The sequence below is a fragment of the Plectropomus leopardus genome, chromosome 1 (genome assembly GCF_026936395.1).
Source record: "Plectropomus leopardus strain MGB_pleo_1.0 chromosome 1, ASM2693639v1, whole genome shotgun sequence".
Lineage (NCBI taxonomy): Eukaryota > Metazoa > Chordata > Actinopteri > Perciformes > Serranidae > Plectropomus > Plectropomus leopardus.
Window position 1 is genome coordinate 7,031,322 of NC_142176.1, and position 15,326 is coordinate 7,046,647.

The window sequence follows — 15,326 nt, forward strand, 5'->3', positions numbered from 1 at the left end:
AAGAATTCAGCACAGGTGGACCAGCAGAGCATATAGATTACTAGCACGCTTCATTGCTGGCACCAGCTTCAGGGATTTTTTTTTAGAGACAGCAACAAGGGAATTCTCACCCGGTGCATATGGCTCATGGGAGAGCTTCCCGAGCACCATAGAATGATCCCACTGTGGGACAGATTGGGAAACAGTCAGCCGCATGTAGCCTTGCTCCCTGTAGGAACTGTTTTTCATGAAAGAAAGTGACTGACTTCTCATCAAAATCACCATGATGCACATGTCACGGTGAGATATGACAGGCTACATACATGGCCTTGCATGCAGATATGGAATGAGCTTGTGCACGCTTGTCAAAGGTCGTCACATGTTACAGATTAGTCAGTGGACTTCTGCATCTACATATCACACTCAAGTTATCTACCTGCATCTGCTGGTGTCGTTCTGGGATGTTGCAATCAATGCTGGGACATCAATACATGCGGGTTATTAGGAGAAGCAGGTGGTTTGGTTTAGGAAAAAAACATCATGGTTCAGCTCTGCATTCGAATCATCATCAAACACAAATGCAGGGAATGATGGTTAGAATTAGGAGTCACGTACTAATGCCAAAAGCTCAGACACAGCGGCGATATTTGACAAGTTTGGAATGAGAACCAGCTGCTCTGTTACAAACTGACACCCGCTGGTGGCGTATCCTATTGTCTTGAAAGGTGGCTTTTGGTGTCAGTATTTTACACCAAAATACTGGAAAAGGGGCAAAATATGATGACTTGAATGGGGTTGGAATTGGAATGTGAATGGAAATGGGGTTGGATACTCTGCACCACTGAGGAGGACAAACCAAATATTACCCAATATACCATTCAGTTGTCAAAAAAAAATATGAAACACGTCCTAACCTCTAGGGTTACTAAAGGAAGAGAGGATTAAAACACCACTAATGTGGACATCCTTGAAATAGTGAAAATTTTCTTCCCTAGTGAGTCTAGCATTGGGACAGCTCACACAGCTCACATCCACATATAGTTGTCTGCCCTCACCAACACATCTTTGCCACTCCACATTGAATTGAGGAGTTAGAAGACCTGTGGCACCGCATCCATTCCCACAAGATTGATGTGGCACGACTACTCCAGAACCAGCTTGCCACCCTCTGCTCTCATCATGCAAGTGCCTCCACATACTGACAGGAATGCATTCATCAGTTCGGCATATCTGTAGGTCACGGGAGGACACCCTAACTAGGCCCAGTGTGCCCATGTCAAAATAACAAAAATCATTTCTGTTGTTTGCCAGAGACAAACATACATATTGCATCCTAAACCTGCATGGAACATGGACTCCGGTGGCAGTAATACCAAAACCTTAGCATTTTAAATGCTTCAACATTCATCAGCCCATAGTGTTATCCAGCAGCCCATGATAATAACTTTAATATTTTTGCTTGGGGCAAAATCTTGCTCCTTACTGCACCCTGGAGCTACATTACCTGCTTTTCTTTGGAGAGCAGTTAATATGCAGTACTGCCATTGTCTTATGAACGATGGGTTGCAGAGTGGCAAGTAATAAATGACAGGGAGATTAAATTAGAGAGATAAAGTCTTCTACATGTGGACAGATTAAACCTTACACCAATCCACCAGCGGTTTTAATATTCTGACTATTAAAGTGGAGCAGGCTTGCTTCTCAACCTTAGTCGCTAGAATAAATGTTGGCATTGTAAATTTCTGCAAACCAAGGATATGTAACTTTTGTATCCATTGAACAGTTTATTCTCGGTGTCAATTAATATAAGAAGTGAAAACGGATATCCTCTGTTATATAAAAAGGAGAAGCATAACCTCCTTTGCTTCAATTTTTGTAGGAACTTAAAACGATGGGAATGTAATTCAATGAAGTGAGAAGGGCAGATAAATGGGTTAATTATAACATTTAAAAAAAAAGGTTAATGGCTTAGCTTTTGAATTATTTATTTATTTGTTTTTTCTCCTTTCTTTATTTTAAAAAGTCATGCACTATTGTTTCCGTATAATATGCTCCACTCTGCATGGCTTTTGTAGACACTATTATCATTAAAATTATTATGGTCTCTTTTTTCTTTTGTACACCAAAACAAATGTGTGATAATGTGATAGAGGTTGAGAGGTTTGTGAATAATAATAATAATAATAAAAAAGATGCATTACATAGAGTAATATATTTAAAAAACAAACAAAAAAAATAGAGTTATTGTTTGTAAAAAAAAAATCACATTTTGGCATTAAATACCTGATTTTGCTGCCACAGTCTGAGCTGGAAATATCAAAATGCTGTTGGTATTTTTGTTTGTTTGTTTTGAGCAGTGCTCTGCAGCTTGGCAGTCATCTTCTCAGTTTATTGCCATCAACCATCTCCTCTTCAGAAGTCAAAGTCAGCTCATATACATGCAGTCTGAGCAACCTCACTTTAGAAGCGTAGATATGTAATAAATGAAACACACAAATGTAACATATAACATATCTGTGATTTACAGAAACATACAATGCCAACAGTTTCTTCAGGCAGCTGGAGAACTGCAGTGAGGAAGTCTGTCTGTGCAAGCTCTAAAGCCATCATGCTGTTATGCTCCAAACTTGGCTCAGGTTGTTACAATTGAGAGAGTCGACCGACACACACACACACACACACACACACACACACACACACACACACACACACAATTATAAATACCAATTGAAAAAAGTTTTTTTTAAAAAAAAAAATCATTTTTATACCTTCCTTCTGTGGCTCTGTGGCTGATGGGGAACTGATGGAGGGTGTGGTGTGACTGCAGTGGTGTCTTGTGGTCTGAATCCTTTTGTTTAGTTGTATGTTTGGTAAGATTAGAGGGTATTTTCTATGGAGGATTAATGGGTTTAGGATTATTTGGGTTTCATGTTGATGAAACTGCACCCAGTTGGTCCTTTTTCTTGGTATTGTGCTTTTGTATTTCTGCTCTCATTGCATGTTTAACTGCAACCAGTAAAGCAGTAAAAGCATGCTGTAAACAGAAAATGTCATTGTATTTTGCTCTAATTGGTAAGATTCTTATTGGGGTGTTTTTTTAAAAGGGAAAATTTATTGAAATTAGACACATGGCTGTAGACTGTTTCAGTAATGGACAAACTCCCACTACTGTCAAGTGCAGTTTGGGGACACATCTTAGTCCCTTCGTTTTAGTTTAACATATCATTTGGAGCCAAATCGGGATTTTAACATAGCAATTAAAATGAATCACTGAGGTAATCTCCTGCCATGAGTACTCCGTGAGATTAGAGTGGATTATATTGGATTATGTCCATTGACCTGATTTACTGACCGACTGCCTCTTGTTATCCAAATCAGACTTGTAAATCTGACCTTTGGCGGTTGGATTTAGAGCTGCAGAGAAACTGTGGCAAGCTGCGAGATGCAAGCACCTGTCAGTTTTTAACTCAGAGCATGTCAGTGTGTGCACAGAAGGAGATTACAGAGTGAAATATTTTAGATGAAATCATGTCTGGCTGCCCTTTAAAATTTAATAATATATAAATAGATAAATCAGAAAACACACATAATCGAAATCACATATAATCAGCAAACATATAAATTACCCCCTCTGCATGCTGGGATTAAGCAACTTGTATCTTCTAAAATCTGGGTCATGGTGAACAGTGCCAAAAACATGACGTCAGAATCCTCTCCTGATGTCTGAAGACATAAATAGTACAAACATAGATATAAATATTTCACGTTTAAAACTTTAACATTATGGCAATACGTTCAAGACATTATACAAATTTCATCATTTTCTTTTAAATCAAAACTGACCTCCTGTTAAAAGGAGTTCTCTGCTCCAAGTCTATCTTTTGAGTATGAACACTCAACCCAAGTGTGACATGTGGCTTTGTAGCCAAGAAGTTCTCAACATGAAACAACAAAAAACAGGGCTGTCTGCATTAGCACGTTAATTGTGATTAAGGATGCATTATTAACGGGGGCTAAATAACACTCACCAAGTTATAGCAAGGAAACATGGCATGGCCGTTTCACAGGGGTCATGCGATCTCTCACTTTAAGATATCTAATCAAAATAAGTTCTGTAGGTACCCATGAGTCTACCTCTTACAGACATGCCCACTTTATGCTAGTGCCTTGCCGTTTTGGGCAAAAAACATGCCGTTTTTTGCATGCAGTATAGCTGTATTTTTTGCAAACTGTATTTTGAATATTGCTGCAGATTTGGGTCCCTAAGCAGTCACTCATGGGTTATGATAGGGTTCAGTGTGTAGAGGCTCAAAATGGGCATCTTTGGGCACACTTGGGTAAACACACCAATTGGGGATTTTGGCACCGTACAATGATGGAGCCAGTGGACAATCCCATATAGGGCCCATTTTTCAGTCCATTTACAACTCACATGGGCCCCCCACCGGTTTTCACTCCAAACTCATCAAATAGCGCCGCTCTGTCAGTGCTTTCGGCGCACAGGCATGACGCCAAAAGACACCCCCTTCATCCACACGGCTGGAATCAGATGAAAATGCAGCTGGACAGAACCGGTGGTGTTGTTATTGTGCGCTGGTGGACGAGCGGAAGGCACCGGGTGTGTCCACATGTAACGTGCACGGGTGGTGTCACGTGAGGACACTGCTGGACGGAGCCTGTTGTGTGTGCATGACACACTGATGGACAGCGTCAGGTAATAGCGCTGCCGGCAACAACGTAATATAAGGAGCATGAGTGTGAATATAGGACCGGTGGGTCCCACAAACAACTGACTTTTGTGCGGGAGTCCAGAGTTCACTTCCCGAGTGGATATATGTGTGCATTTTTTGGACACTTTACCATGTGCCTCTTTTGCCTAAACCTAACCATCCTGACAGTCCGCGGTGTTGTTTAGACATAAGGACCATGCAGCTTTGTGCATGCTATGATATTACATCATCCCACTCTGTGCATTTGTTGACATCACTGTAACGGCATCTGTTGGCGTAAACAGCTGATGCAAAAGGTTACCGAAAAAACATCATTGGTAGAAATGGAAGGTCCTGACAGAGAGGCACAATGTGACACGTTCGGATTGAGAACCACATACAGCTGGAAAGATAGACATGCAATAGATGTCATGTGAACAGAATAGACCTTATACTTAATAATACATAATAAAATTACAACTTATCTCTACCATGTTACCTAGAAAGAGGCTGCATGAAAACGCACAAAAAGCTAAACTGAAGCACATTGCTCACACAGAGCGGAGAATGAAACAAACACACAGTGAGAAAGACAGACTGCAATTTTTCTCTCTATTGTAGCTGCATGGCCTCTAACCCACCTCATTTTAATTGCTCAGCAGCTTTATCATAATATTTAGAGGTTACGGTTAACAAGATGGCCAATTAATCCAGAATACTAATTAGGCAGTAATTAAGTGTCACAGAGACAGCAATAACTGCTGGCTGATCCACAAACAATGACAGGGCAGTAAAACTGACACCGGCCCAAATTAGCCACTCTGATTTAAATAGGTTGGAGGCTACATTGTAGGAAATAATATGGCGATTAGAATAATGTCAAGGACGTTTTCATCAGTCAACATCCAGTCCAGCTCTTGACATTTCTTCTGCTGCTAATCAATTTTCTCTGCTGCGCCAAGATACAGCAGCATCAGTCCAGGCGATTACATCGTATGCAAACAATTTTGAGTTTGCAAAGCTGAAATGAACTGAATGGCTCCATCGTTCATGAATAATTCTAATAATAGTTACCAATTTGGGAGCATTTATCAGAGTCCCTGACTCACCAAAAAAGTTACGCAAAACAATGGAATGTGGAAAAGAAATTAATTGCTATTTTTGCTACATTGATAATGAAAAATATTTGTTGAAAAACAGGAAACTGAAGGTTATTGGCAATTAGAATGTATCCAACAGCATTGTCACAAATGCCAACAACAATACTTTTGGATTGATGCTGCTTTGAAAATATATGAATTTCAAACGAAATAACAAGCAAAATATTTCAATGCTCACCCCAGGGTTGTCTCAGCTCCTCACAGTATCCTCAGAGGTAATGTTTAGGAGATTGGTTGTCTGTGGACTGAAGATTGGAGCCAGGGTCCTCAGGCAGGCAGCCTGGAGGCAACGCAGTGGTGAAGCTGGAGCCCTCAGGAGGACGACCAGACGGCTGGGCCAATGTGCAAAGCAAGTCTTGAGGGTGATCAGAATGCTTGAGCAGCTTTGGAGGACGGGTCGGAGGAAGACCAGATGGGCAGAGCACCTCTGGAGGATGGCCTGAAAATTGGCAACATCAGAGGAACTGCTCTGGAGGTCGGCAAAAACACAGGACAGAGAGGCAGAATGTGATAAAAAGTAAAGTCAATATTAAATCCATACAAGTAAGCGTTTCCCTTAATAATGTTCGACAAGGACACGCGAGATGTCAATAGCTTTTAATTATTGCTGTTTTAACAACACAAGGTTCTCCCCATGACTAAGAGGTATTTGTTAAGAGTGAAAGGTGTAATTCAAAACAATCATCTCAGTATTGTGTCATTTGGGCAAGAGCACGGTAAGCAATTATAATTATCAATAATATATAGTGGTTTTTCAAGAGTACATACATCAAGAAGCACTGGACCTTTTTGGATAAGACAGAGTGGAGCTTTAAAACAAATGTTCACTGGAAAACAAATGAACAAATATCACAAATAGAAATACCACCTTTGTAAAACTTGCAAAGGTGACTTTTGGAGACCATGCAAAAAGAATGAATCTTATTTCATTATTTTTCCCAAATATTGTTTGCTGTGTGCTCTCAAAAGTCGCTAACCCTTTTCTTATACAGTGGTAAATATTTTCACTCAACCAGGTCATGCTAATTCTGCGTTCTAAATCTTAGGCAACTGGGCTTGCTTGAGTTTCTTGCAGACGTTTCACTTCTCATCTGAGAGGCGTCTCAGTTCTGAACAAACTGAATGAACTGAAGAAGCCTTTCGGATGAGAAGTGAAAAATCTTTAAGAAACTCAAGTAAATCCATTAGCGAATGATTCAGCACTTAGAATTGTCTCAGATGAAGTCAAGATAATATTCAGAGAATCAGCTTTGGACAGTGGAGTTGCCGTTTCTCACATGTAGCACACTACAGGAGATTGTTTCATACACTTTGTCACCGACTGGAAATACCAACAAAGTCTCACTCCAAACTTGTCAGATGGTGATGGTTAGTCAGTGATCATCCATGTCAACCTATGACGTAGTTATCCTTGCTGCATCAACTTACGTTCACAGAACAATGCGGACTGTCACGAAGGTTGGGATTTGGCAACAAAGTCACAGATGGTTAGGTTTCGGCAGAAGAGGCAAATGGCTGGTTGTTTGTGGGACCCATCCCCCCATGAGCTCCTTATATTATGTGATTAACCAACCTGTTCTCACTCTGCACTTGGAACGTCACACATTGACACAGGAACAATATCTAAAATGTCATAGGTTGACGTGGAAGGCCACTGACCAACCGTGCCTCTGTGATGAGTTTGGAGTGAGACCAGGTTGGAAATACTTTCTTTGATTCAGATGAGGGTTGGCACCTGGGAAAAGTGTGCAGGAAGCAAGACTTGTTATACACCATGGAATTTGCAGTGTTTTGTTTACGAACCCAGTTCATCATTTTGGCCATAAACCACCAGATCTCTTGCAGTTCCTTTGATTTGTTTGAAGATTTTAATCGAAGGCACTTACTTCAGTTTGATATTTTTGTTGCCGTCTTTATGGAAGAGGACCATTCCTCTTTACCCTCAGATGTTTGTATTCTCCAGGTTTTACAACAGCCACATGACAGAAATGGCATCAAAATGCCCACTCGCTTGTTGTAAACATATTTTCACATATTGGCTCAATCGGGCGTAACATGGATTTTATTTTAGGAAGCTGGCAAGGTAAAGTGCCTTTAAAGTATGCCACTGAAATCACAGTGTTTTCTTTACAAAGCCAGTTTGTAATTTGGTAATTAATCAAATCTCTTGCCACTTCTTTAATTAACCTGATTATATCAGTGACAGCCATTACCGACAGTAGTTCCAGTATCTCATTGTCTCTCCAGTAAGGTGTTAACTGGTTTAACGCAGTTGCTTGTCTGAAACGTCATCAACATGTCCACATGCTCCCTGTGAAGTCTGGACAATGATCTGCACTATTCACACATGGGCTCAATCATACATTACATGGGTCTTTGTACTAGGGGGCTGGCTGGATGAAGTCAGTTTAACATTCAGTCCAACTGATTCAGACGTTTGCATTTTCACATACATTTATCCATGTAATGTTTGGATAAGTTCAGGGTTGCACTGCATGCAAGAAAAGGGCTACAGCTAACTCTAGTGTTGGCTTTAAGAGAGCTACAGACAGGAAAACTGTGTGTGTCCTCTGACACACGTGGTGCAGTCAGCTGCTTCATTTCATCTGCCAGCAAGGAGCTTCACTGGGCTTCACAACAGAACTGTGGGTGCAGAAACAGGAACATAATCCCCCGCCGGCTTCCCTCCCACAAACATCTGTAGTGATCCGAATGCATGACGAACCAGTCCACCAACCTACTCTATTGTATCAGGAACTGAATATCTGCAATTGTAGGCGCAAGAACCTTACAGAAAGTAGAAATAATACAACCAAAAACAAAGTCAAAAAGTGTTCAGTCCTTTTTAATTGAATTTTTGCTGAATTGTGAGTCTGACATCGCTTACTGGACCTTGTAAAATACTACATGCATGACCGTCCTCTCCAAATCCACAGAGCTTCATGATTTATTCACAAATAATCACACACATTTACAAATAGAGAGCCTCCTCCAAAGTTTATCTGTTGGTAACTAATGCAGCTGGACAATTCTTCAGCTCCCCTGTATTTTCATGGGATTTACTGTCTTGAATAATTTAGAATTTCATATTTAATTTTGCTCCCATGTATTAATGCAGGTCCAGATTTGCTCTCTGAGGACAGCAGTAACCAGTATCATGATAGCACGCACTGACATAAATTGTGAAATATGAGCTTTCCAACATTATTCATCAGCCACTCCAAATGTATTTGGTGTCTTGCAAATTTAGAACCAGAGAACTAGACATGGGCTATGCAGTGATGTAGCCCATTCTGTCTGTTTAGGCAGATTTATATCTGATGATATCTCTTCCATCTCCAGAAATTAGAATATTTGCTCCTTTTGTAACAGAAACACTAAGGTCAAGCCAGATTTTTTCAGTTTGGTTTTATTGGTAGCAGAAAACTAAGGCTTCCATTTTTTTCCACAATTTATGCTTGTGATTGCACGTTACCAGTAATTCAGGTACAAGTGCCACTGATGAGAAGAGGGACTGAATGCATTTTGACGCAAAACCATTTTTTTCAGCTTTTCTATTATTTTCAATTTGCAAATTAAATATCCATTCTGGCATTGTAAGGCATCCTGTGAAGATCTGGGATTTAAAAAAAAAAAATCTATTTTCCATTTCCATCTCACCAAAAAAGCAAGGAAGCAAAAAGAAAAGCAAGCAAAAAAAAAAAAAAATCAGACAGGAGGCTGAATACTTTTGGAAAGGTAATGCGTGACATTTAAAGATGGAAGGGTGACTTTTTGAATAATGGAACAGAGCACAATTTTTATCTAGCTTATAATTGGTATGCGAATATTATCCCGAGAGCGCAGCATGAAATCAAAAAGGTTGCGATTCTTTTCAGTGAGACCAAGGCTGGATTTTGATATTACAGAATGTTCCTTATAAGACACGTCTTTTTCTGGTGCTAATTTCCGCATTTGGAACAAAACGGATGGCACTACACTTTTGCCATTAAAAGCAAGTAATTAAAGTCATTACTTTTAATGGCAGATAGTCTGGCGCTCATCCATTTTATACTTCTGGGCTACATGTGTGACTTCACCTTGCTGCTGCTGGAGCTTGATTTTTTTTTTCCTGCACAGTATTTGTTAAAAGGATAGAGAGAGAGGGTAGTATTAGGAGGAGGGAGAGATGCATTATTCATACAAATTAGATGCTGCTACTCTGGTATAAATCAGCACCCTGCTGTAGGAAATGGAGACAGACAGGAGATGGAAAGTGCAATGTCCACTCCTCCCACCTGGCCACAGCATCTGTCTCTGAACAGCCCACTGCCAGTCCACCAAACATGAAGCATGTGTGAGGCCTTATCTGTTCGCCTCTGATGGGCTGCCAAAATTCAGGGATAAGGGGACAGCCAGGCAGCCGTGCATCGCCTCTCTCCCTCTCCCAGCCCTGCTCCTTCACTGAAGCCACTGGCCGGCCACTGATATGAGCAACAATTTCCTGTCTGGATGCCGTGTCGCACACACTTAAAACACAAGCATTGTGCGGGCGCGCACACACACACACACGCACACGCACACACACACACACACACACACACACACACACACACACGTATAAAACATGCACATGTGCACACACGTTTTTTTTTTTTATCTCCAAAGGCCTTGTTGGTAGCTTGCAACACCAGCAGCAATGTCTTACAAAAGGAGACGGGGGATATTCCGAGCTGAGCTACGTTCTACCGACTCTACTGGATTACCATGCAAACACAGCACCCACCCCGTGATATCTTCTCCATTTTCAACATGCCCCCGACTCCGTATTTCCTATCAGTATAAATCTTTCCTGTAATTCCCTGCCTCCCTTGTCCACTCTCCTCTTCCATCCCAGCACTGTCACTATCACCCCCTGGTCAATTTCCAACATGCCACACAGGGTTGTGATCGGGGGGAGTAGAGCGATTGACTGTTGAGACAATGTGTAGATTGGATAGTGTGGCTCTTCGCGTGCTGCAAGGTGGAAGACAAAAGGCTCGTCTTAACTCGCCAGTGGCTCTTCAAGTTGTCAGGGAAGTGCTTTAGACAGTTTCCTCCCGCTTATTGCCTCTGTGTCCGAAAAGTCATTGGAGGGGGGTTATCTTAAACTTGTTCTGAAGGAAGTGAACTGCTCCAGGAGGAAGACATATTCTAAGGTGTCCCAGTGCCAATGTCGTTCCAGTTCACTGGAAGTTTAGCTTCACAGAAATTCCCACAGTGCCTAATCCGGTGAGAAGCATTGTCGTCTCTCCTCATAACTGGAAACAGCTTTGCTTCCACTGGAAAATTTAAAAAAAACAACCATTGAATATATTTCAACAAGTTTTTGCGCAAAAAATAAATAAATAAATACATTTACTACAAATTCAGAGCAAAAGAAATTAGGTTTCCGAAATATTTTAACAGAATTAATTTAGATTGACTAAATCTACGAAAAAATATTTACTTAATATAGGAGCAAAATGTATTTAGATTTACTAAATATTAAACCAAAATGTATTCAAATTTTACCAACTATAAAAGATAAATTTAATTAAGATTTATTAAATATCTGAGCAAACTTAATTTAGATTTTACTAACAATTCAGGCAAAATTCATTTAGTTTTTCCAACTATTTCAGTTGGTTTACTAAAGTTTACTAAATTTCTGAGCAAACTTAATGTAGCTTAATTAGATATCTGAGAGAGAAAAAAAAATATATATATATAAATATTTACTAAATATCGGAGCTAATTTTATTTACAATTACTAAACATCCTTTTTAATAATGACTTGGATTCACTAAATACAATAAATTCTTATCAATTTATATTTAAGAAAATTATTGCCTAAATTCTGTTCAATAATACTGAACGCTACTTTGTTGCCATCATTTTGTCCCAGCCCCTGTCGTTCCAGTTCAGCTGCCTAGAAGTTCCCAAACTGCACAACAAAAGCTAGTGAGAAGCAAGGTTGTTTCTCTGAATAAAGTGAAAACAGCATTGCTACACTTGTATTTTACTTCCACTTAAGAGGTGGAATTGAGCCAAGAGACAACTACTAAACGGCAGTAGACTTAATTTCATATCGAAATGTTTTGTTGCAGTTATATTCAGTCTGTTAAACAGTTCTACATTGTTCACAAAGTTTTATTCTACATCCAGCCACAGATGGTGTATTGATATCTGGAGATGGTCACAAACATTTTCATGGGCAGGGGGGGAATTAAAAAAAAGAGCTATAAAGTATTTACCTGGATGAAAAAATAATCAAAAGACCCAATATATGTGCCAAATAAAGACCAAAACATTTTACCATACAATAAATATGGCTCCACAATGAAATGAACAAAACATGATTCAGATACAACCGTGCCACATGAATGTTGCATAAGGCTTGAGCAACCACATTTGTCATGATAAATTATTTGATTCATTTATCCTGATAAAGACAGCAGATGGCCTGCAGACATGACAGTATATTACCAGTTACAGTGACATGGGCTGAAGCACAGTCTGTCCAATCACCGTGTATGCTGGTATTAACAACAGCTGAGGTGTTAAAAATGTACTTGGTTTTGCGGGCACAATCGCAGGTCTGACAAGCTTATAGTCACCAAGTTTCTCAGTAAGAAAATGGCCAATGGTCTCTTAGGAACTGCCACAACCAGCTCTTAGAAGCACAAAAAGACATGGGTACATATATTTTAAAAAAAGGTGTTTAAAAAAATGTGTTAAATAAATGTTGCACAAATCTGTTCGTAGCGTAGGGGAGTGGATGTGTGGTGTTATGATGTAAAAAGAAAGAAAAGAGCACTAAAAGACTCAAGCGAGGAGTAGCGAGGAGGTCTGCCTGTAGATGTCTGACCGTCTTATGTGCATGAGGCACAGCAGGCTCAGATGTGTCTCATGACACTGATTGCACTTGTCTGCTGCCCTGCAGAGAGATTACGATCAGAAATGCGGAGTACGGAGGTAATATTCTTACAGGTGTCGCATTTTAAGTGTGCATCGCCTGTGGAACATAATTTAAAGTTCAGGGCAGGCCCTCACTAAAATGACCAAGCCACTGGTTTCTTAAATAATCTGACTTTTCCATTTCATGTGACATTTTTGTTTTTGTTTTCTTTCAACTTTTTTATTTGTTTATGTGTGTATGATACTGCTCACTGCACAGCAAATTGAGGCATATAGATATTGGGGATAACAAAGATTTTCTGCGACCTTAATTCTACAGATAGCTCAGGATTTTTGAAGTGAGGCTGAATGAGATACTTATTTATAGTCAGTGTATTACACACAGTAACTGGTGGTTGGCGAACTCTTGGTTTGCAGAAACAGACGGGGGGCACAACCTACAGCTCAGCATTACCATGCTCTAGAGTTTGATGTGTTTAACCACTTTTAAAAACAGCCAACCTAAAAATTACACTATCAGTCTAAGTGGACGCTGTACTGAGAGTGTTTTCAACATGAAGTTTCACTTCAGTCAGATCGCATAACAGCTGATAACAGCACTTTTTGATCCAAACAGCTGACTGGCAGTGGATGAGTAATGTAGTACCAAGGAAAAAGGCTGTGTGACGGTGAGGTAAAGTTAATATTTTCAGTGTACACCTTAAAAAAAAAACATACTGTTACTGCCTACATTACTAAGAGCCAGTAAAAAACAAAGTGATGATAAAACTTGCAGAGTAAATCACCTACATCATGACAAAGCACAGCTTAAATTGTTTTAAGTCTCACAAAAGGAAAAAAGGTTGAAGATTAGAGTGTTTCATTAAACTTTAATTCATTAATGATGCTGACACCGAAAATGTTGATGTAATTGGTTGGCACGAACAGGAGCATTGTCTTAACAATACCACACATAGACCAACAATAACTTTTTTTTTTATAACTATGGTCAACACTTAAACCAAATAAGGCATTTGGCAGTTGTGTTATAATAAACATTTTGTCTTCCTGTTTCTGCTGTTAATGTAACATCACTACTGTGCACAACCACCGGATCATGTCGCAGGTCATTGACTCTCCAGTGTCCCAATAGGCAGGATTCTCTGAAACAGCAGCGTTCAGTGTGAGGCAATGTTCGGTGTCAGTGGAGTAGAAGTAACAGAAAAGGTGGACACAATGTCGAGGACATGGAAGTGCAGCGAGGCAAAACATGAGGCAGAGTGACACACAGTTGGCCTGTTTTCTGTTGGGCAGCCAAGTGCTGGTTAGCTTAGCTTTAGAGATATCCAGTGCTGTGCTCTGGCAACCATGTTAATCTTGTTAAACAAGGAAGTAAGCACAAGAAGCATGATGACTCGTTGTGGGTTGTAAACACAACTTTTTGTCCGTTATTTCGAACTCAGTATGCAAGGCAGAAAAATCCTGAATACTATTAGCAAAGAAAGTTCTCGTTCCCCGATCGTCAAATACTACAGCTTCATCAGTAGGCGTCTGATTCTAGTTGTGGAGTAGTTTTTGCTTTTAACTGCAATACATAAATAATATCATGTGACATTTGTCACAGACTACATCACATGATATACTCATTAACTTACTTAAGTTTCATAACAAATGTACTCAAACTATGACCTCATTCGAAACCCAACCAAGTAGTTTTGTTACTTAAATGTAAAGGAGTTTTGGTGATGAGTATTATGTTTCCTTTGCACACATAAGTTTATTTTGAGCAGATATTGACACGCTGTCCCTGAGCAACCAAAACTGATGCGACAGGGGAGTTGGGAGTGAAAATGTGTTGTATAGCACTGATAAAGATATAGCATTGTTTTCATTTTGTATAATAACCAACGTTATCTTCTATTTTCCATTTAGTGTATTGATATTCAAATTATCCTCTGTACTCTCACAGATATCTTCCTCAGTTATATTAGAATGACTTTCAAAGTGCCTCAGCCTATCAGAGGTGAGAAGAGGATCAGTTTTATCAATGTGGATTTAATACCAATCTTGGAGTCCAAACACCCAAGGCAATCTGTTATCCCAATCTGAGCCAGTGAGCGCTCACACTGCAGTCAGAATAACAACTCAACTTGTTAAAGCATCAGATAGAGATGTAAAATGACTGTGTATACAAAACTGTGTGCCTGTTGTATCTGATACACCTGCGTATTCCCACGCAGCAGCAAATACACATGCACAAACACTAACTGAAGCACAAATGTGCAGAAACTGTAGCTATCAAACCCACACAGAAATATTCAGGAAACAAACAAGGTGTTCCTGGCTGGTAGATGTAGGTGTCAGTCTTCATGAGTCACACCAGCGTGCTGTAGAGTTTGGGGTATCCGGCACTCGTGTATTACATTAACTGCTAACTCTGCAGAGAGTGTGCCAATCAGCCGGTGACTCTGCAGCTACATTTAAATGGCAGACGTGAGACATTTTTATAGATCTCTCATGGGAAATGGAGAGCTCCTTTCACACTAAAAAGCTGGTATAGGCTCTGTTTTTTAAAACCTTG

General features: G+C 39.9%; 1 protein-coding gene across 3 annotated transcripts in view; it reads right to left on the reverse strand.

Annotated features, from left to right (window-relative positions):
* LOC148190349 (uncharacterized) overlaps positions 1-15,326 on the reverse strand; it is a 77,935-nt gene that overhangs the window by 18,405 nt on the left and 44,204 nt on the right. For all 3 annotated transcript variants that reach the window (XR_015777402.1, XM_088081815.1, XM_088081808.1), the window contains one exon: positions 6,027-6,317. Coding sequence is in view for 2 of the 3 variants with exons in the window: in XM_088081815.1 (XP_087937941.1) it covers positions 6,039-6,317 (279 nt within the window). In the remaining variant the exon portion in view is untranslated. The remainder of the gene's footprint in view (positions 1-6,026; positions 6,318-15,326) is intronic.